Raw genomic sequence first — 21867 nt, 5'->3', positions numbered from 1 at the left:
ACTATGCTCTACCCACCAGCTAAGGGACATTTGCAAAGCTTTGTTGAACCTCCATAATGTCAATTATTTACCCATATTATGGCCTGTTGCATCTCCAATCTCTCCTGTCCAACTAGACTATGTTGTCAAGAAGTTGGGCCATCATCATGGTTATATTTCAGGTATTGCTGATCCCAGTCTTGCTGATCTGACTGATCTTATTACCTCATATTCCATGCTTTTACAAAACCACACATTTTATTATATACAGACAATCTTCACTCTCACAAAACTTTGGCAGTTCTTGTTAGAAGCCCAGCAAAATTCACTGGATATTTATTGACACTTATGTTCTAGGCTTTGTAACAGAAATTGATTGGAGTATTTGTTTACTAAAAGATCTGAGAAGTTTGTTCATCTTGTCTATAAGCAATTCAGTCTCTTTTCAGAGAACCATCCAGGAAACTAACATTATTGAACACAACTTGCTATGCTTTTTTTGTCCCATACAGGCCCTTGTACTTTACAAAACAATGAATAAAGGAGGAAAATATTTGCATGACTAAGGTGAGATTAAGCAAATACTGAAGTAAACTCACAAAATTTATTCTATACACCATTCCATAAAATTATCTGGATGGGGTAAAACTAAATATGCATTAAATTTTAAATTTAGTTAAGTAAGTTCTACAATAGTGTTTAAAGAAAGTCAATAAAAATGTTACTTACATAAGGAATCGTGTCCAAAGTGTCTGTGTTGACAATTATAGGAGCAGGGCTGGCCTAAAAAAAGAGAAGGAGAAAAAATTTTAAGTAACAAGTAATCTATTCTGAGAATTTGTTAACACAGAGCTCAACAGTATTTCTTGAGGACCCATATAGACACCTGTGTCAGGTGTGGGAAAAAAAAAATGAAATAGTTCAAAGTTCCCAACACTATTCAAATATTTGTTTGCTACATTTACCACGTAATGAAATTAAGTGAGCAATAAAACTGATAGTCACTTTTTCTTACATTTTATCTGACAGTGTGAAAGATGAGGATTTGTGCTACTTACCAGGCAAGGATTTTAACAAACTGGGTAAGAGTTAAGGTTGGTAACATTTCTTTTTAAAATGCCTGTGCTAAATAACGTTGATTTCCTAATCTAAGAAGCAAAATTAAAGCTAAACCAATATTTAAAACTCTTCTCTTTAAACTGCCTTTGGAGATTATGTTGTATTCAATGCAAAATAGAGGGTTCACTTCATGATATCATTTTGTTTATATATTATGCATGCTGTCATCATATATTTTCCTTGTTATTTTCACACCTCTGATCACATACCTTAGAAAACTGTAAGGAGAAAATGAAAACTTAGTCAAAGATGGAAGAAAATCATATTTAGTGGGCTAAATTTCCTTTAAAAAATTTTTGTAGGCCCTGGCCTGTGGCTCAGTGGATAGAGCATTGGCTCGGCATGTAGACATCTCAGGTTCAATCCCTGGTCATGGCAAACATGAGAAGGACCATCTTTCCTTCTCTCTCTCATCCCCTCCCACAGCCTGTGGCTTCATTGGTTTGAGCATGGCCCTGAGCTCTGAGGATAGCTTGGTTGGTCCAAGTTTGTTATTCTCAGGTGCTAAAAATAGCTAAGTACTCAAACATCGGTTCGAAACCGAGTTACCAGGTAGATCCCAGTTGGGGAGCATGCAGGAGTCACTATCTCTCCTCCTCTCGCTTTAAAAAGAGTCGTTTTAGTTGTTTGGTTTTTTTTGTTTGGGTTTTTTTTGTATAAGCTGCAGTTATTTGCCTTAAAGTTGAATAGGAATCTCTGTAAATCTGATATAGGAAAGCTATAAGTCTCATTAAAAAATATGAGATTGCAATCTGTATTTGCATCATCTAATTTGACTTCATGAATATTGAACAGACCTATCTTTATTTTCTACTTTCTTGAATTTCCACAGAACTTTCCCTTCATCCCCTGAAGGATCCTTAATCTCCTTCTCAAATTGCAGATTTCATTTAGATAGAGGAAATACTCTCATCATGATTAATCGAGAGCTGTTCTATATGACACAATGGTTTTGGCAAGTACTCAACTTTTAGGATATTTCATTAGATATGCCCTCTGAAGTTAACAGAGCTTACAGCTTTTTAAAGCCAATCTGTGCCTACGGAATTCTTATCAAATGATAAGACAAACATCAACTCCGCAGATGTTAAAAAATATTTCATAGGTTTCTTTTTTTTTTTTTTTAATTCAGTGAAAGGATGGGAGGCAGAGACAGACTCCTGCATGTGCCCCTACCAGGATCCACCCAGAAATCCCACTAGGGGGCAATGTCCTGTCCATCTGGGGCATTGCTCCATTGTACAGCAACGGAGTTTTCTAAGCATCTGAGGTGAAAGCCATAGAGCCATCCTCAGCACCTGGGGCCAACTTGCTCAAACTCAGCCATAGTTGCAGGAGGGAAGAGAGAGAGAGAGAAAGGGGAAGGGGAGGGGTGGAGAAACAGATACTCATTTCTCCTGTGTTCCCTGTTGGGCTGATGCTCTACCACTGAGCCAACCAGCCAGGGTAAAATTTCATGTTTTAACCAAAGACATTGGGCGTTGAGAGCATGACCTTGATCTACATATGTAGATAGTGGGTCCACTGGATGTTCCTGGTTTATTTGCTAATGTTTAAGAGCAAGTACCTTGTGGATAAATGGGGGCTTTGGAGAAAGATAGTTTCCACAGGACTTCACAAAGAATTAGTACTTGTCAAGAGGCATGTGATGTGGGGAGAAGAACATGGGGCTTAGAGGTAGAAAACCTGGGTTCTATTTTATTCTGCTGCTACACCAGGCTCTCTGAAGATCCCCCATTGCTCTGCCCTAGGACTCTCGCAGTTCTCCCAAGACGGCTTTTTAAAGAAGCTTCCTGAAACCTTTTAGGTTGTCAATGGCATATATCAACAGAATAAAACCAAGTGGCAATAACAGAGTGCAGTGGAATTCCAAGTCAGCCCAGCATGTACTCTTCTCAGCAGCTGGTAATATCAGAGCTTCCCTTGGCTCAGCCTGACTCCTGTTCCTTGTTTCACTTTTGAAACCATGTAAGTTCATGCCTAGATTGATCTAGTTCAGTTTCTGAATCTTAAAACCAATTCCCCAGTTACTTTGAGAGTTCCTTCTAAGCTTTATTTCCACATTTCAGTTGACTTACCATTCCCATACCTTCTCTCTCCATATTGGGTATCCTCTTTTCTGAACCCCTAAATCAGAGGTCGGGAAATTTTTGGCTGAGAGAGCCATGAATGCTACATATTTTAAAATGTAATTCCATGAGAGCCATACAACAACTCGTGTACATTATGCATTATCCAATAAAAATTTGTTGTTGTCCGGGAGAACAGCTGTGATTGGCTCCAGCCACTCTCAACCATGAACATGGGTGGTAGGAAATGAATGGATTGTAATATATGAGAATGTTTTATATTTTTAACGTTATTATTATTTTTATTAAAGATTTGTCTGCGAGCCAGATGCAGCCATCAAAAGAGTCACATCTGGCTCGCAAGCCATAGGTTCCCAACCCCTGCCCTAAATCAAACTGCTGGTTTAGAAGATTCCAGCATAACCCTTCAGTGTGCTTATTTCCACTAACTGGAAAAAGATTGTTAATAAATATGAAAAAAAAAAACTTTGTACTCAGAAGTTTCAAGGCTTGACTTTATGTAAATCTAGGCAAACTAAGACTTAACGCTAAGTTAATCTCTCTTGGGTGACCAAAACTGTGACATGGAAATGGTTTGTCTTTTACTTTACATTCTCTTCTATGTGGAGGAAGCTAGTCTGCAGCAAGAGGGAAGAATAAAGTTAATCATAGGGAAACAAGAAGCATGCAGAGAGACTACTAATAAAATTTGAATTAGGAGATCAAGTTAGTCATAAATTCTGCCACCTTCCTGTCCTTGGGTTTTCTGATTTTTATACCACATCAGTAACTTTGCTTATGCTGTGAAAATATGAACTTCTGTGGCTTGCTACCAAGAGAGGTAACTAATAAAGAATGACATAATGAACACAAATTTTCAAAGGAGTTTATTGATTTGAACTGATGCGGTTACTTTTTTTTAATTTATGATTTTAATTTACTGTGTTTACATAGTTTCAAGTGTCCCACTGAATATATCCCCCCACCCCCATGTTCCTCTGGCCCCCTCCTTTGCCCCCTCCCCCTAATGCCTTCTCTCCCTTCCCTCCAGGATTTGCTGTCCTGTTCTCTATAATACTGTGTTTTGTATATATAATTTCACTAATCTCTTTCCCTTCTCTGATCCCATCTTCTCTACTACTTTCCCTCTGGTCCCTTTGATCTTGCCTCTGCCTCTGTTCCGTTCCTGGAAACTATCATGCTTAGTGAAATAACCCAGGCATAGAAAGAAAAATATAATATGACCTCACTCACTTGAGGAACCCAATGAACAATGTGAACTGAGGAGTGGTTACTTCTTGATACTTGTTGAGTGCCAGGTCAGGGAAGTGCCTCTGACATAAATGGGCAAATGGTCACCAGCTGCAGTGAGGCAGCTTCCTCCAGAAAGGTACTGATAGGGGAGGTATGGAAAAGCCAGTCAGTCCAAGAATACACTTTGGGAAGCTTAGGTCTGACAGTGGTCAGATAGGTAATAGAAACATCAAAAGACTAAAGGCAGGCCAATGCCTAACCTTTAGAGAAGCAAAGCCGAAAAGGAGAAAAGCCTACAAAGTCAAGTGACCCAGAAACAGCAAGGATTGACAGTAATGCCTGTAACACTGATGGGGTTAGGGACTGAGCAGGAATGTCAGCTGACCGGGAACATGCGAGTAGAAGGCCAGTAGTTGACAACAGACCAAGTTAAACGTTAGGTCAAATATGGCAAGAATAACATGTGAGTGGCTTTCAGGGCTGAGCATCTTCAGCTTATCTTCTCAGCCTTAAAGGACAGGCTCTTCAGTGGGCAAGAAGTGACACAGGTCCTACAAATAGTTTTCATATATGGTAATGGCATGACAACTTGAAATAAAATGGAAGCCACTAGAAGTTTTAAACTGAATTGGTTTGTATTGGTACATGATTTCACTAAGAGAGCTGGGGGCCCCAGAACTTCACAGTAAATCTTAGCTGGTTTTGATTGACTGCCACAAGATAGCATATTAGCAGCCTCTTAGCTTCACAACTCACACAGTAGGCTGCTGTCAGGGTGAGCCCCATCAGACTATGCCCTGATCCAAACCAGGAAAATGAATTTGGGGGTTACTATCCGCATTCTCAATTAGTTCTAAAGCATTTAACATCAAGTACTAAATGGGATGCTAACACCTGAACTCAGAACAACTTTATTTTTTATTAGTTCTTCTTCCTAGGCCCTCCATCATGTTGGCCCTGTGGAAATAAAAAATGTACTGTGGTTGGGGACAGGGATTTCATTCTTGATTTTATGAATTGTACTCTAGTTCTCTGCAGAGACTGAAACCCTTTCTTCTCTCTCTTTTCTCATAATGTTAGGCTGGAGCCTCACATCCTTAGGGGTTGCAGGATCCTACTTCTACTTGAAGCATTTACCTGAAACCTGCAATTACCTGGCTGAGGATCATCAGTACCTAGAATTTATGATACCTAAATCTCCTGACATCTTAACACTGGTACAGATAACAATAAGGGCAAGTACTTATATGTCATTTATTTACATCAATTAACTTATTTAACCCACATATAACCAATGAGACAGGAAGTGTATTTCCCAGTCTACAGGTGAGAGACAGAGGTTAAATAACTTTCCAAAGTCATCCATGTGATAAAGAGGTAATCTTCAAATTCAAACATTCTGACACTGAATCCACACTGTTGACTCTACTACCTCTCACAGTGGAACCAGACTTTACCAGAACTCTTTGGATTTTAATTTTTACTGCTCACCAATGACTCAGAAACCAGCTCTTGTTAATACCATCCACCTTGATCCAGGCTAGAGCATAAAACCTCCTCTCCTCACTCGGGCTCAGCTACTGGGCCCTGGTATATCATGGGGACAGGACTGCAGGAGGCATGGTCCAGGTGAAGGCCAATGGCATCAGTACACCCACAGGCTGATGGAATCAAGATTTTTTTTTTTTTATTAAGCTCCACAGAAAACTTTTGAAAAATGACCGGTTAAAGAAATATTGATGGTTGTGTGAGAGAAGAAAAACAAAATATGAAGAACAAATTCACTCTGGAATCATAAAACTTTAAAGCTGGGTCCTTAACGATCATTTAATTCTCCCTTTTTATTTTACAAATCTGAAATGGAGAGAGAGAAAGGAAGTGGCATGTCCCTAATCTCACAATTTCTAGTATTAAAAACTGAAGATGGGATAATCATAACGAGAATAACAATAATAAAATATTAAGCATTTACTGACTGATGATTATGTCCCAGAGGCTGTGATAAGTACCAAAGATGCATCAATGCACTTAATTCTCAAAATATTCTAAGAAAAACATTATTGTTTCCATTAAAAAAGAAGAAGAAGAGGAGGAAGAGGAGGAGGAGGAGGAGGAAGGAGGAGGAAGGAGGAGGAGGAGGACAAAGCGGCTTAGTGTGTTCAGAAGGTCACAAATCCCAGAGGTACCACACCCAGCTCTTAAGTCCATGTGTTCATGGCCCCCAGAATCCATGCTGGTAACTCCCTATATCTACTGGTTCCCTCCTCTCCTGCATCCTTTTTAAGCTACTGGGCTGAAAATGCAGTTATTTTCTGCCCTAAAAGTTGCTAGTTTCTCTTTCACAGCTGAAATGAAATATTTCACCATACTGACTCAGATTCAGTTCCTTAATTCTCTGAGGTTTCTAGGTCCCTGAATCTCTTTCACACTACCACTTGAAGAAAATGGGACAATGCAATTTTCCAGTTAACCTATTTCCCATGAAGTTTGCATGTAAAGGGAAAGAGAAATGGTCTATAGAGGTAAGGCTCTTTTATTTATGATTGTGGTTATTTTTTGTTTTCCTAGACTTTCTTCTTTTGAAGTGCTGTCTCCATAAGACCAACGAGGTGGGTGTAGTGCAATCCTGTATAGCTCAGACTCACCACCAAGAGTAGCATCAGGGGGTTCAGGCCTGTCACCTGCTTTGCTCTTACCCTGCAGTTTCATAAGGCATCCATGTCACAGGTGAGACAACTGAGGCATAGCTGATGGGTAGGTGAGTGGACAATGTGAGTGGCCAAGATTTGACTAGTCAAGGCATAACTGCAGGTTAATGGCTACGGCAAGATGTCAAAAGGGAGCAATTTTTGAGGAAGCTAGGACCTTGGTCCCTCTCCCAAGCACCTAACAGAATGCAATGATTACCTACTTAGTTTACAATCAGCTTAGCTCAGAAAATAGAGAGAATGGTAGATTCATGTTTGGTTTGAACTTCATCCAACTTTGCTTACCTGAACTCACTCAATAATTATCCTCCTTTACAGAAAACCGAGGCACAGAGATTTTAAGTATATTGCCCAAGGTTATCTAGCCAGTAATAGCAGGGCCAAGTGTCAAACCTGTCAGTCTGACTGCAATGTGGGTAACTCTTCGCAACTGCAAAACAATGCCTTCTGCTTCCTATTAAGATTTTTGTAAGTCTCCTAGTCAACGTAAATTCTCTCACTGATCTTTGAAAATCCACCACTAATATTTCCACTCTTTGGATTCAAGTATTATCATGTTTGCTTGAGTCTCCTTCAAAATACAAAGCAGAGTGTCTGGCCTGTGGTGGCTTAGTGGATAAATCTTCAGCCTCAAATGCCAAGGTCACTGGTTTGAAACCCTGGACTTGCCTGGTCAAGGAACATACAACAAGCAAGCAAAGAACAACTAACATGAAACAACTATGAGTTGATACTTCCCATTCCATGCTCCCCTATCTCTCCTGTCTCTGTAAAACCAATAAATAAAGTAGTTAAAAAATAAAATAAAATACAAAGCAGAGTAATATTTTGCAGAAAATGGATGCTATCTTGAAGGCCTCAGTTGGGTTGAGCCATTTATCCCCAGTGCAGAAGAGATTGGGCAGTCTGGAGAATGAGGCCCAGAAACTGGAGTTCCAGAACCAAAGAGAGTTTCCTTTACTGCTATGTATTCTCTAGAATCAGTACCACTTGAAACATGAGATAAAACTGCTTGAACTGTTAGTTATGGAGATTCTTCACACCTCTATCCTACGCTTTCTCCACATACCCCTTTGCACTTAGTATAAAAGGCTGAAATAAAATCTCACCAAAACTAGGCCTGCAGATTATCATTGAAACTTAAATGAATAATTACATTAAATTGAGCACTAATAATATACTTCATCATTTATAAATTGTATCTACACAACATTAAGTCATTTAATTCTCACAGGAAGAGGAGCGAGAAATAGCATTGATAGAGCAAACACCCACAGTGTACCAGAAAATATGATAAGGTTTCAAACCTGTATTTTCCTGTTTACTCATCATAGAACACCAGGGAACCTTGTGAAATTTTCCCTTGTCCATAGAGAAGTAAACAGAGGCTCAGAGGGATTCAGTGAACTTCCCGAAGTCAGACAGCTAGGAAGAAGCAGAGCTGGGATTCAAACCCAGATTTGCTAATTCTAACTTGTTTTTTTCCCTTAATGCCATAAATCCCGCTGAACTTTTATAAACTTAACTGCTTCATTGGTGCAAGTACTCTCTGACAACTACACAAAAAATGGAGTCATTAGTTCACATCTCAGATATGATTTAGTCAACGCTCCCCATGTCTCAATAACCATGCCTACTTAATTCACTCATTCACTCCATGTGGTGCTATTCCTGGAAAGATCCATGCTTACCATCTCTTACTTTTTGCTAAGCCACCAAAGAGCTATTACCTTAGCAGTACAATTGTATTTTACACACTTAGGTACCAGAATTCTGAGCAGCCCGTCAATAACTTGGTTCATCAGACTGAGGTGAGGTTTATCTAATCTGTAGCACATGGATCAGGGCTTTGCACACAGTGGGTGATCAATAAGTAATTGTTATTTAGTTTATTTTCCTCATCTCATTTTCTTCCATCAGGCAGTGTTCTCACAACTCCAAGCACACACCTGGCATGTCTATGTTAAGGTCACTGTTTTTGTGTCTTCCTTCTCCCACATTCTGAATCAATCACAGTTCCCTCTCCTATCTACCTATCCAAATTCTATCCATCCTGTAGTGATAATCTCAAGGTCCAGACTCTCCAGGAAAGTTCCCTTAATCCTCAGTGTAAATTTTAATCTATGTATCCTGCCTTCCAAATGTTAAAGCATTATTCTTTATGCAACTTCAGAACACAGTGAATTATAAATATTAAAGGACAGAAGTTATGTGAAAGCACCAAGCCTTAATATTCTGAATGTTTCTTTCTGTTCTTATACATATAGATGGCTAAGTGGTGTGATATCACATGTGTGATATTTGTATTTTCTGGCTGAAATGTAATTGGTTGAGAGCAGGCCCCTCATCTTACATCATTTCCTCACCAGCCACCTCCACCTGCACTCTTAATAGTGCTTGGCACACAATCGAATCAGAAGGTGTTTGCTACTAGGTTTTTTAAATCTATGGAATGTAAGCCACAGTAACAAGAGATAGAATGCCTGAAGAAACATGAGGCAATAGATTAGGTCAAACGGGTAGAAAGGGGTAACTGCACGCTGCCCTCTGGTGGCGAGCTCTTGTAATACACTGCCTGGCTGTGTGGCTGTGTGGCTGTGTTGGCAGCTGAAGCACTGCAGATGATCCTCTTCTAAACCACGCCATGGTAATTAAGAAAAGTTATAAGCAGAAATACTCCTCTCTGCCTACCATATGCTGGTCCTTTATGCTTACTTGTTTATTTTTTCCAATTTTATTATTGATTGATTTTAGAGAGAGAAGAAGAAAGAGAGAGGGGGACGGGGGGGGGAGAGAGAGAGGAACATTAGTCTGTTCCTGTATGTGGCTTGACCAGGGATCGAACCAAGAACCTCTGGCTCAGACCAACACTCTAACCCACTGAGCTATCTGGCCAGGGCTATGCTCACTTGTTTTTGATCCTCATTACAAGCCTATGAATGACAAGCTATAATATTATGTGTATTGTACAGATGAGTAAAATGAGGCATGAACCTGTAACACAACTTGCCCAAGGTTACAAGACCAATAACTAGTAGGGGAAAGGCTTACTCATTGCAACAACAAATCCATACCTTTGTGGTATCACCACCTTGTGAGCAAGAAAGCTAGCTGTAGTGAGTTCCCTGCACTAACTCACTCTCCCACTGTACATTCCAGAAGCTGGAGAGGTGGGAGGAAGCATAGGATTCGGTGAAAAGCTAAAAACTCAAAGATCATGAAAAAAAGCAAAAGGGTATCATTTTAAAAACATTTCAGATGAATGTGATGACATTAGAAAAGACCCATCCAAAATGAGACTTTTATTTGAAATCTCATGGGATATTTTGTTATTTTAAAATTTTAATTTTTAAATAATTTTTTTATATTATTGGGGTGACACTGGTCTGCAAAACCATACAGGTTTCAAGTGCACAACTCAACAAATATCATCATCAGCACTCTGTACCATACAAGTCTCTAGGTGGAGGCCAAGTGGGGGGGGTGGAGATAAAAAGAGACTTTGCTTGAAGTCTCATGTTTTATTTTAAAATTTTATGTAGGTTTTATATTTTACTCTATGACTATCTATTTTTAGTATAAAAATAATGTTTCGGTTGTTTATAGTGGAGTCAACCTGACATCTCAAGCAGTCACTGCGTGGCTCTTAAAATTCAGGCAGTCCATCTCCCTGCAAATACCAATCCAGTTGAGGGATCATGTCCCTGATATAAAGATAGCTGGACTTGGAATCAGAAAATCTCAATTTCAGACTCAGCAGGTTCAGTAACAGGGTGAAAGCCAAGTCCCTGAGCCTATCCGTTTATTTTTATATTTGAGGACTGAAGGGTGAAATAGATGACCTCTAAGAAGCTATGTCTCATCAAGGATCTGATTTCACTCAGAATTCTTTCCCTGCTGGGAAATACTATAAAGAAAGCAGGGTCACAATACAACTCGTCCTTCTGAAACAATGATGCCTGCTCTCCTCATTCAGATGGAGAGCAAAATGCTGATTCTCAGGCTAACTCTTCTCTGTTCTCTTAAAGGTAGAAGATATAACATTAAGAAAGGCCTGTATAAATAAGACAAAAGAAAAACTGGGAAAAGAAAACAAAGCTATATAAAGTGACTTCTTACTAACTGGCTAAAGGATGAGGTTCTATATGTCTAAGAAAAGGCACCTAAAAAGCTATTTGTGATCATCTTGTCCTATGTTTATAGCCTATATTTTGTTTTCCTTATGAATTAGTTAATTCTGTGGACTCCAGACTATGCAGTTAGTGGCAAAAATTTATCTTCTATATGAAGGCATCACAAAGATGTGAAGTGAAGCAGACAATTATCATCAAGTTCTTTCTTCTAACTTGTCTGCCTCCCTGTTCTATGAGCCTTATCTCCAGAAAAAGTGTCTTAACACCTAAACTCAGCTTTCTTTTTTTTCTTTTATCAACCATGATTTAATACCAGATCATATACTCAGATCTCAAAACATAACAGGGTAAACTGTAGAGAAAGTCTTAAAATATTTTATATCTGGAATGGTTCCTTTGTAAGAGAGGAAATGGTAGGAAGAGAGACCAGGAAGAGGTGTGAGTTTAGTTTACTTTTTTTGTTTGTTTGTTTAGTGAGAAAGATGGGTGGGAGGACAGACAAGGATAGACAGACAAGAAGGGAGAGAGAGATGAGAATCATCAATTCTTCTGGGTGGCACCTTAGCTGAATGATTGCTTTCTCCTAAATTCCTTGACCAGGGCAGGAGCCTGGGGGGACTCCAGCTGAGCCTGTGACCTCTTGCTCAAGGCAGCAACCTTTGGGCTCAGGCTAGCTACCATTGGGTCATTTCTATGATCCCATGGTCAAGCAGGTGAACCAGTGCATGCACAAGCCAGGTGAACCCATGCTCAAGCTGGGGGCCTTGGGGTTTCAAACCTCTGTCCTCTGCATCCCAGGCCTACGCTCTATCCACTGTGCTCTATCCACTTCGCCACCACCTGGTCAGGCAGTTTACTTTTTAAGTGTTAATCTATATTGTGCTCACATCCATGTTGGGTCTGGAAGATGTTTCTATAGCTGCCTCTAAGATGGCGCTTGGGCTAGGTTGCAGAAGGAACAGAATAAAGACCATTTTAGTTCCATTTCCCTTATTTTAAATTCTGATAAAATCTACAAGTAGAGCCTGACCTGTGGTGGCGCAGTGGATAAAGCGTCAACCTGGAAATGCTGAGGTCGCCGGTTCAAAACCCTGGGCTTACCTGGTCAAGGCACATATGGGAGTTGATGCTTCCAGCTCCTCCCCCTTCTCTCTCTCTGTCTCTCTCTCTCTCTCCTCTCTAAAAATGAATTAAAAAAAATCTACAAGTAGAGAGATCTCTATTCTACCCATTTCTCTTCAAACTTAATGTTCTATGTGGAATTACTTTCAATGAAAAAAAAAAACATGGAGAAAGAAAATACATAAAAAGGAGGAGTGAATGGGGACTAGTAAAACAGCTATATATGGCTAGTATTTGCTGGTGCCAAGGAATATATTCTGCAGATGTGTTTGTACATTTCATGGACTAGGCAATAAACTCTTTGTTCCATAGCCAAGAATCTACAAATTTCTGGATCCAAGATGCCAACCAGTGCCTAGCCCTACAGCAGCTCTTGCTTCCTAAAATGTATGTTACTCTCGGTTTCTCAGTTTTTTAATGGCTTTCTTACTCTCGGTTATTCTGCACAGCAAGGGTGCATGTCAGTTTACCTCCTACTGGATAATGCCAGGATAATGCCACACTGAGCATTTCAGAGTAGAGATCAGGAATATTATCTGTTGCTGTGTGCTCGAGGAGAGAGAGGAAAATAGTAAGAGAAAAGAATGAAAGGATAAGAAGGCAGAGAGGAGGTTGTTTTCTGGTACTTGAGGACTTCACAAGATGGAGGGCGAATGATGATTCCCAGCCTGAACCTCCTCTGTTCTCTCAGACACTTTATCCTTTGCGATTGTAAACTCGGCTACTCTGGGACCTTTAGGTGTTTTATAAAGGATTTACTAAACCAACTGTTAAGAGTAACTTCCTCATAAATATAATGTTTGCAACCTTACATCTCATGACCCCTCCTTGAACTCACTAATTCAACAAAAAACTTTTGCATGTTTTGCTTTTATGTTATTGGATGAGCACCTCCTGGCCCTGCACTTGGAGTCAGCAGATGAGGCTTCTAGAATTGGCTATGCCTTTATAGAATTTGGTCAGGTATATGATGATCTACCTGATTAATGTAATATCAATCTCATGTGCTTCTTTGATAAGCAAATAAAATCATATTAAAAACACTATGCAATTTATAAAAGGATACATTTGGAATAATGTTAAAAAGGTGCAATATTAATAATGGCAGCCCTGAACAGACACTTTCTTTAGTTAGCCATTGTGCTAAGAGTTTAATTCATAGTATCTTTATTAAACTGCAAACAACCTTAAAAAGACTTGAATAATTCTAATCTTAATAGATTATAACTATGTAATCACTTCTGATTCTGCCCATTTCAACTCTTTGAACTTCATTTTTTGTGTGTGTGACAGAGACAAAGAGAGACAGAGAGAAGAACAGACAGACAGGAAGGGAGAGAGATAAGAAGCATCAATTCTTTATTGCGGCAAATTTGCTTTCTCATATGTGCCTTGACCGGGGGGCTACAGCAGACTGAGTGACTCCTTGCACAAGCCAGAGACCTTGGGCTCAAGCTTGTGAGCCTTGCTCAAACCAGATGAGCCCTAACTCAAGCTGGTAACCTTGGGGTTTCGAACCTGGGTCCTCTGCGTCCCAGTCCGACAATCTATCCACTGTGCCACTGCCTGTTTAGGCTGAACTCCATTTTTTTTTTTAATAAATAACACAGGGATATTAAAACCTGCCTTGCTACCTGGCAAAGTTGCAATGAGAACAAATCCAGTTGACACTATTTGAAAATTGTAACAAGATAGATTAACACCAGGAAGGCAGGCAGTGGTAGTATTATGGTGGTTGTTACAGCAGCAGCAATAGTAAAAGCATTTGTACAGAATTTGGGGGGGGGGCGGCAGCTCTAAACAAGATAAAAATCAGAAATGCCATTGTCCTTAGGTATATTTTTGCTCAACAGAAATATTAAATGAAGTTTGAAAGACTATAGCGTATTTACTCTTTGCTCATTAAAGGTTTTCAGAAATTTGTGTGTACGTGGTGCATGCGTATGTGTTTTCATTTTGTTTTACTGCATGGAGGAGAACTGCTATTATTGACTCTGAATAACTGTCTACTTTTCCATTCTGTAAAAAAAATGTTTTGGGTCCTATATCTGCAATTTCCAGAGTGGGTGAGAGAAAATGGGAGTGGCAGAGAATGGTCTTTAATCTGCTGTACTGTAACATATATGGGTGATAATACCCCATTTTGATGAGTCAACACAAACATTTTACAATGAATAAAGAAAAGGCATCGTGCACCTGGCATTAATTTTTCATGGACTCCAGATGCTTATGCCCAGGAATCACAAGACCAGCAGTCAAAGAAAATGCAAATTGCTCAAGAGAGGAAGATAAAATCATAACAAGCTCTCGCCTTTTGTTCAAAAACAAAAGTGAGAATTCCATTCCTTTCTACCAGATATCTGCAAATGTTCAGGCAGTTCCAGTTCGTTACAATTATCCAGGTTGCTTCTACTATAGTTATTTTTTCCCCATTAGGTTGAACACCTCTATAGATTATGTCATCTTTATTTCTTCACTAATAGAAATTCCATTAATAGCCTTGTTCATATTCTTCAGAAGGAAATTGACTAAAAACTGGGGTAGTACTAGATAGAAATGCAAAGTGAAGCTAAGAGGAATAAAATAGAGAAATCAATCCAACATGATTAAGGATGAAGAGTCAAGTAATATTTAGAATCCAGAAAGGACAAGCATACTTGGAACACCATGAACTAGAACGGGATCTCATCACTGCACAAATTCTATTTAGAGCTGACCTAAGCTTACAATGGTTCACACTTGACATCTAGGGATTGGTGGCAGGATCTGTGGAAGTGATGCCAGAGCTGAGGAGACAGGTTTCAAGGATGTATTTGAGATGGGAAGGATTATTTCTTCATCCCCTCACTTCTGCCTAAATTCTCACATTTTAATTATTAATCAGCTCATACAGATTTTCTTAGGAAACATGATATTTACGGCACTATATTTGAGAGGCAGAAAGTAGAAAGATGAATCACATGGTTTTGTCCTGCAAAGACTGTGCAATGTCACGTGCAAATAAGAGAAAACCCCCAAATGCTTATAATGCAGAGCACAGAAATGTCACAAGAGAAACATGGGCAAAGAAACATGGTGGATGTGAAGGCAGGTGAAATTAGAGCCAGAAGTCCTGGGTTCTCTCCTGCTGTTACCACCTATATGATTTTAAAAAAGGTACCTTGCTCTACTAATCCCCTATATTGAAGTTAATAAATAATGGCGCCATTTCATGTCAATATTGGGGTAATTAAATAAGAATGTGCAGATTAAAGGTAGTAGTATGTAATTAGGTTCCAGACCCTTATTTTTCTTCAGAAAGTGTTAATCAGGGTTGAAATGTGTGAAGGCCAATCATCTGCTTATGAGGTGTGATGAAGTGTTCTGGAATGGGCTGTACGTTAAATCTTAAAGGATAGAACTTCGCCTTGAAGCCCAGTGGGCTCAGGGGATCCCCTCACTTTCTCTCCAGCTCTTGTCTGCCCTTTCTTGTAGAGCTGGATCTTGTCCCTGGATGACTAGTCACAAACTGAGCCCCATCTCAGTTAAGGTTCTCTGCTTGCGGACAATAGAAAGAAACCTGCGTGGACTTAAGCAACGCTTGAGTTTACTGGGCAAAAAGGGCAGGAAGCAAAACAGGTTAGTTAGTCACCCGATGGATAGGAACTAAGAAATGGGAGTGCCAAGGGATATAGAAGCTACCATCCAGCCTCTCTGAACCCTCTCTTTCCCTGTCAATCTCACCTCTTTCAGCATCTTTCTTAGGGACCATGTGGTTTCTTGCCTCCCTTTTCTACTTTTGTTTCATTCTTTTATATTTGTGTACAAGCTTTCTCTGCTTCTCTATGCACATGTCAGGTCCAGGCACAGACAGGTGTTAACCTATGGGCCAGACTATGTATAGTGGAGGTAATGGAGCCAGGTGCCTAGAAGTCACTTCTTCCTCCGCTGGTGGTTCCCTTGTAAGGCTTCAGCACCTTCATCAGGGCCTGAATTATTCAGTGCGGTTGGTTGACCTGTAGGATATCTGACCTAAAATAAACCACCCAACTCTCATCTTTGTTGTTCCTGATCTTCCAACCTAATGCTCAAAGAGGAAGATCAGGATTTGGGAAAAGTTGATAACTAGCCCTATATCCATACTGTGCTTTCATGCCTCAGTGCCTTGGCACATACTCTTCCATCCCTCCTCACCATTATCACCTGATAAACCCTTATTTTGAAACCATTTCAAGACTTCTTTTTTGTCTCTTCCCTTTTCAGTCTTCCTGAGTCATCTTTCTCCTCTATTCCAAGCAGCTGGGCTACGTCCCTCTTGCTGCATTTGCTGTGATTTGCACATCTCCTCATTACTCCTCCTATCACACTGGGTTGCATTTGTTTTGGTTTCAGTGGTTTTCACCTTGTTCTAATAAACCCATTCAGAGAACAGATTTTTCTGGGAGTCAGATAACTACTTTTGAGGCCTGACCTTTCCATTTTTTAGCTATGTGATCAAGGAAAAAATACTTAACCTATGTAAACTTTGTCAGATGGAAATGGTAGTGCCCCTATCAGAGAGGTTCTGGAGAGTTGAGTGAAATAGTATGTGAAGTGTTTAGAACAGCACATGACATAAATAAGTGTTCAATAAATACAAGCACTTTTATACTATAAGTACCAAGCCCATGTTGTGTCAGTAAGGATGTACTAATTTTTTGCTAATGAAACTAACATGTATTTTAAGATTACAAAATATTTGGGAAATAATGTTTTGTTTCGTTTGTAGTGGCCTTGCAAAATATCTACTGTTTTTATACTATTCTGAGATGATACATGTGTATTTGTATATGCATATGAGCAATATTGAATTGCAATTGTTTGAAATGCTATGAACAATTTGTGCAGAGATACATATGCAACTTTTATTTGATGCTTGTCTCCTTCACTAGAAATTAAATGCCCTCAGAAAAGAATTTGAGCTCATTCTATATTCTCAAAAATTAGGGGATATTTCAAAATAAATATAAAGTGATAAAAAAGCATTTGATTATTTTTAATTAAATAAGAACATCAGAAAAGCAAACGACAAGTCAAAGAAAATTGTTCAATTATGCAAATGAGTTGCAAAACCAACTTTTATTTTATTGGTGAAAATGCACTATAGCAGGAGTCGGAAACCTTTTTGGCTGAGAGAGCCATAAACACCACATATTTTAAAATGTAATTCCATGAGAGCCATACAATGACCTGTGTACATTACACATTATCCAATAAAAATTTGGTGTTGTACCGGAGGACAGCTGTGATTGGCTCCAGCCACTTGCAACCATGAATAGCAGCGATTGGAAATGAATGAATTGTAACACATGAGAATGTTTTATATTTTTAATGTTATTTTTTTTTATTAAAGATTTGTCTGCGAGCCAGATGCAGCCATCAAAAAAGTCACATCTGGCTCGTGAGCCATAGGTTCCCGACCTCTGCACTATAGCAAAGGCTAAAAGCACTGGAGTATCTGCATGTTCTCTGATCCCCTAATTTTTGTGAGCAGTATAGTTATTGCTATATGCCCATGCATGTTACAATTTCAGAAACATTAAAGGTATTTAATAAGCATTTGTTGAATGAATGAACAGATGAAAAAATGAATTAAATTTACACAATTAGTGCCATTAACTGTTCCCTCAACTTGAATGTCTTCTTCCTCCATCATCACTACATGTAAAAATCTATTTAACCTGGCCCTGGCTGATTGGCTCAGTGGTAGAGCGTCAGCCTGGCGTGCAGAAGTCCCGGGTTCGATTCCCGGCCAGGGCACACGGGAGAAGTGCCCATCTGCTTCTCCACCCCTCCCCCTCTCCTTCCTCTCTGTCTCTCTCTTGCCCTCCCGCAGCCGAGGCTCCATTGGAGCAAAGATGACCCGGGCGCTGGGGATGGCTCCTTGGCCTCTGCCCCAGGCGCTAGAGTGGCTCTGATCTCGGCAGAGCGACGCCCCGGAGGGGCAGAGCATTGCCCGCTGGTGGGCAGAGCGTCGGCCCCTGGTGGGCGTGCCGGGTGGATCCCGGTCGGGCGCATGCGGGAGTCTGTCTGACTGTCTCTCCCCGTTTCTAGCTTCAGAAAAATACAAAAATAAAAAAATAAAGAAAATAAAAAAAATCTATTTAACCTTCAAAATCCAGCTAAGATATCCTTTATAGCGCATGCCCCTATCCTTAATTTTTATGTTAATGAATGGATGGATACTAAGGCACTCAACACTTCGTATCAGGTGTATTATGTGTTTATTTGAAAATCCATTGTATGAAGAATTCCATGTAAGTTTCATCAGTGTTTCTTTAGATTTATTCATCATATCTCTCCCAATGTTTGGGAAGCTCCATGACATTCATATGAAATCAAATCTAAACATGATGACTAGCAGCATAAGGAAATCAACATTGTACTTGTAGCAAGAGACAGTGGGGCGAGGGGCAGTTCAGTCTCTCTTTCAAAGTGAGGTGTCACCAAGTAATTAAAGTGCACTTCAGGTCCTTCTCTTGTGCCTATTGCCATGCCTGAATCATAGCAGGCTCAATAAAATGTGACTGAAGTGAATGGAAACACAGCCCAGTCTCTATGAAAAGAACTACTAATTATGCGACTGTTCTTATAAACATATCAACCTACATAATAAAACATCAAAAACATTTTATTTACCTGATATCCAAGATACTGTCTAGAAAAATGCTCTTAGAGCTCTAATGATGGAACATATTTACCAGGTCTTCACGAGAGAGCTTTGCTTTTTTTAAATTATTATTAGTCTTTCATTCAATAAATGTTTAGGATCTTGTGTTGGTTGGCACTTATGCTAAGGAAACAAGAAACTCTGTGTTGCTGCTTTACACTCAGGGCTCTTTGGACCAATATGTGTGAGATCCATATTTGACCTCCACTTCCTGTGAAATCAAATGCTGACACTTTGAAGGCCTTGATAGCCTGGCTTTCTTCTTGCTACAGACCACTTCAAGCAGTACATACACTACCCAGAGATAGCTGCAGGAAGTTTCCTCTCACCAAGGCGAAGTGTAGGCTGTATGAGGGGACTATATTGTAATGGAGATTTTTAGTCAGATTTATTAGTAGTCCACAGCACTGCACTGACTGAGAAACCATTTGTGATTTATAGCTCATTGTGTGTGGGAGAAATAGTCTAGATCATCAAAGGAGATCTGCATTCTAATGATGTGTTAGGAATCCACACTCACAGGAGATACACAGACAGCATTCCCCTACTTGTGAAGTTTTCAGGTCAGTTTTCCTAAGATTAGCTACATCAGTGTGTGTCTATACTTTCTACACATAATTCATTTCCAAGTATTTTAAAAGGGAACTAGATTTATTTTAAAAGGGCAACTGTTGAGTCAATATAGTTTGTCATTTCCTTATTATGCTTAATACAGCATGGTAATGATATGTACTTTCAGGTCTTATTTGGACATCCTAAATAAGAGGGTCATTAGGCAAAAATGTCATATATCTATGTATGTGTGTGTGTGTGTAAATATGTGTGTTTATGAGATATGTATCACTGGGTTAAAAAGTGCATAACAGAATAAATGGGGTCCATTTTCTGAGATCTAAATTATATAGTCAGACAAAGAAATAAATTGAGGCTCAATTTAAACAGACTTAGCCTCAATGGATAGTAATATTTTAATGATGACTATGTTTTCTGAAATCAATCTTTAAAGAATTATGATGAGATAATGATACTTTTAATGCAAGACAGAATAAATTTGAAAAGATTTGAGAGATTGACAAATTTCTAGTATCTTCTGGAAAAGATTTAGAGCAGTCAAAATGAAGCAAATGTGAATAAAACTTGAATATGTTTCTGTGCATGTGTCTTATTGGAAAAATTGGGAATAGACAATAAAGTGGACGAAAGAGTAGCACGTGGACTATGGCAATTGCATCCAAGGCTATTTTCCCATCAGGGTCTAATCCGTGCATTAACACATTATTTCTCCCATTACCCCATGTAATGCTTGAGTAGAGGTTTATTGTTTGCTCCAGATGGAACTGACTAGAAATAATTTTATAAGGTCAGTATAGAGAAAGCTTGTGATGAAAACTGCCATGTTTTAAGTGGAAATGCCGGAACTGAAAACACTGTTGTTAGTTGATTTCATTCATTCCTCACATGCTCACCATGCATTCTCTGTGGTGCCAGGCGATGTGCTAGACTCCGGAAATAGGTGCATCTTACATTCAAAGAGTTCAAGACAGGAAAATAAAAAAATAACAAATAAATGTTTGTTCTTTTCCCTAAGTTACTTTCCTTTTATCCTTCACTCCAACAAAGTTACCATATATGAGAGACAGAGAAGAAAATATTTACAATAAATTTGTTAAATGTTAAATCAAAGCTGAACACATGGAACCAAGAAGACAGAAAATAACTTCTTGACCAGAGAAAGCTCCATGAAGGAGGAGATACTTGAGCTTTACAAGAACAGATTCGGTTTAATGCAGAATCATTTATAAAAATCTGATTTAGAGAGCTCCCCACCATTAGTTTTTTAAAGTTCTTGCAAAAATTATATGTTTAATGACTTTAACAATCAAGATCAATGTACAAAGATTCAACTAGAAAATAGTATTCAATGAGAACTTTAATTTTACCACAGTCTTTGAAAAATTTAGGGGATTCCAAGTTACAGAGAAAAATATACTGGCATCTAATTTGAGTCATTTGAAAATAATTTGAACTTTAAAGATTTATCTTAACTATATACAGAGCATATTTCTTGAATTTCTAGTTTTTCTTGAAGGATTCTAAATAATTTTTATCAGGGATTAATTTTCAATAGTGTTCTCTTATTCCTAATAGATTACCTTAATCCTTCAAAATAGATCTAAGTAAAAAATTAAATATTTTAATACTCTTCTTTCAAGTCCCATTTACCTGATTTCAGTTTATCAAATGTACCCAGCTGGGTTCCCCTGGTTTGATAATTATAAGCACAAACATTATTTCTGCAATATACAACATAATAATACTGATTTATTAATTCACTTTATAGATCTCTAAACTTCTATCAGCCATTTTTATAAGTCTCCAATTAGTGTCTTACTACTTTACCAAAGGAACAATCATGCAATTTAAGAGAGGTTTTATGGTGGATTTTACCTGGATAAGCAAAGAACCAAAATATAAGAACTAACTTTTGGTTTTTTGATCTATCTAAAAAACAGTCAAGTCATTTTAAGTAGTTTGGGGGGAACCAACTAGCAAATACACAATAAAAACCTTTTAAATTTTAATACGAGAAATATTAATCTTGTGCCCTTTCTTTAATACATGTTACTATTAGAAACTACTAACTTCAGTGGGATGAATTTTCTTGACCACTGTTTACTCTTTTTCACTAATCAGTGTTAGACCATATTAAGAATTCAGATTTCCTGCAGAGCAATAAAACAGACATATCTTTATCTGAAACAAAAACTACAGAAAAGATACCACATCTTTAAAGT

General features: G+C 38.7%; 1 protein-coding gene across 13 annotated transcripts in view; it reads right to left on the bottom strand.

The window, feature by feature from the left end:
• DLG2 (discs large MAGUK scaffold protein 2) overlaps positions 1-21867 on the bottom strand; it is a 2196962-nt gene that overhangs the window by 780320 nt on the left and 1394775 nt on the right. For all 13 annotated transcript variants that reach the window (XM_066248982.1, XM_066248991.1, XM_066249001.1 and 10 more), the window contains one exon: positions 709-762. In XM_066248982.1, the coding sequence (XP_066105079.1) occupies positions 709-762 (54 nt within the window). The remainder of the gene's footprint in view (positions 1-708; positions 763-21867) is intronic.

The sequence above is a fragment of the Saccopteryx bilineata genome, chromosome 1 (assembly GCF_036850765.1).
Source record: "Saccopteryx bilineata isolate mSacBil1 chromosome 1, mSacBil1_pri_phased_curated, whole genome shotgun sequence".
Classification (NCBI taxonomy): Eukaryota; Metazoa; Chordata; class Mammalia; order Chiroptera; family Emballonuridae; genus Saccopteryx; species Saccopteryx bilineata.
Note: the sequence above shows the minus strand (reverse complement) of the source record. Positions and strands in the feature narration are given on the sequence as shown.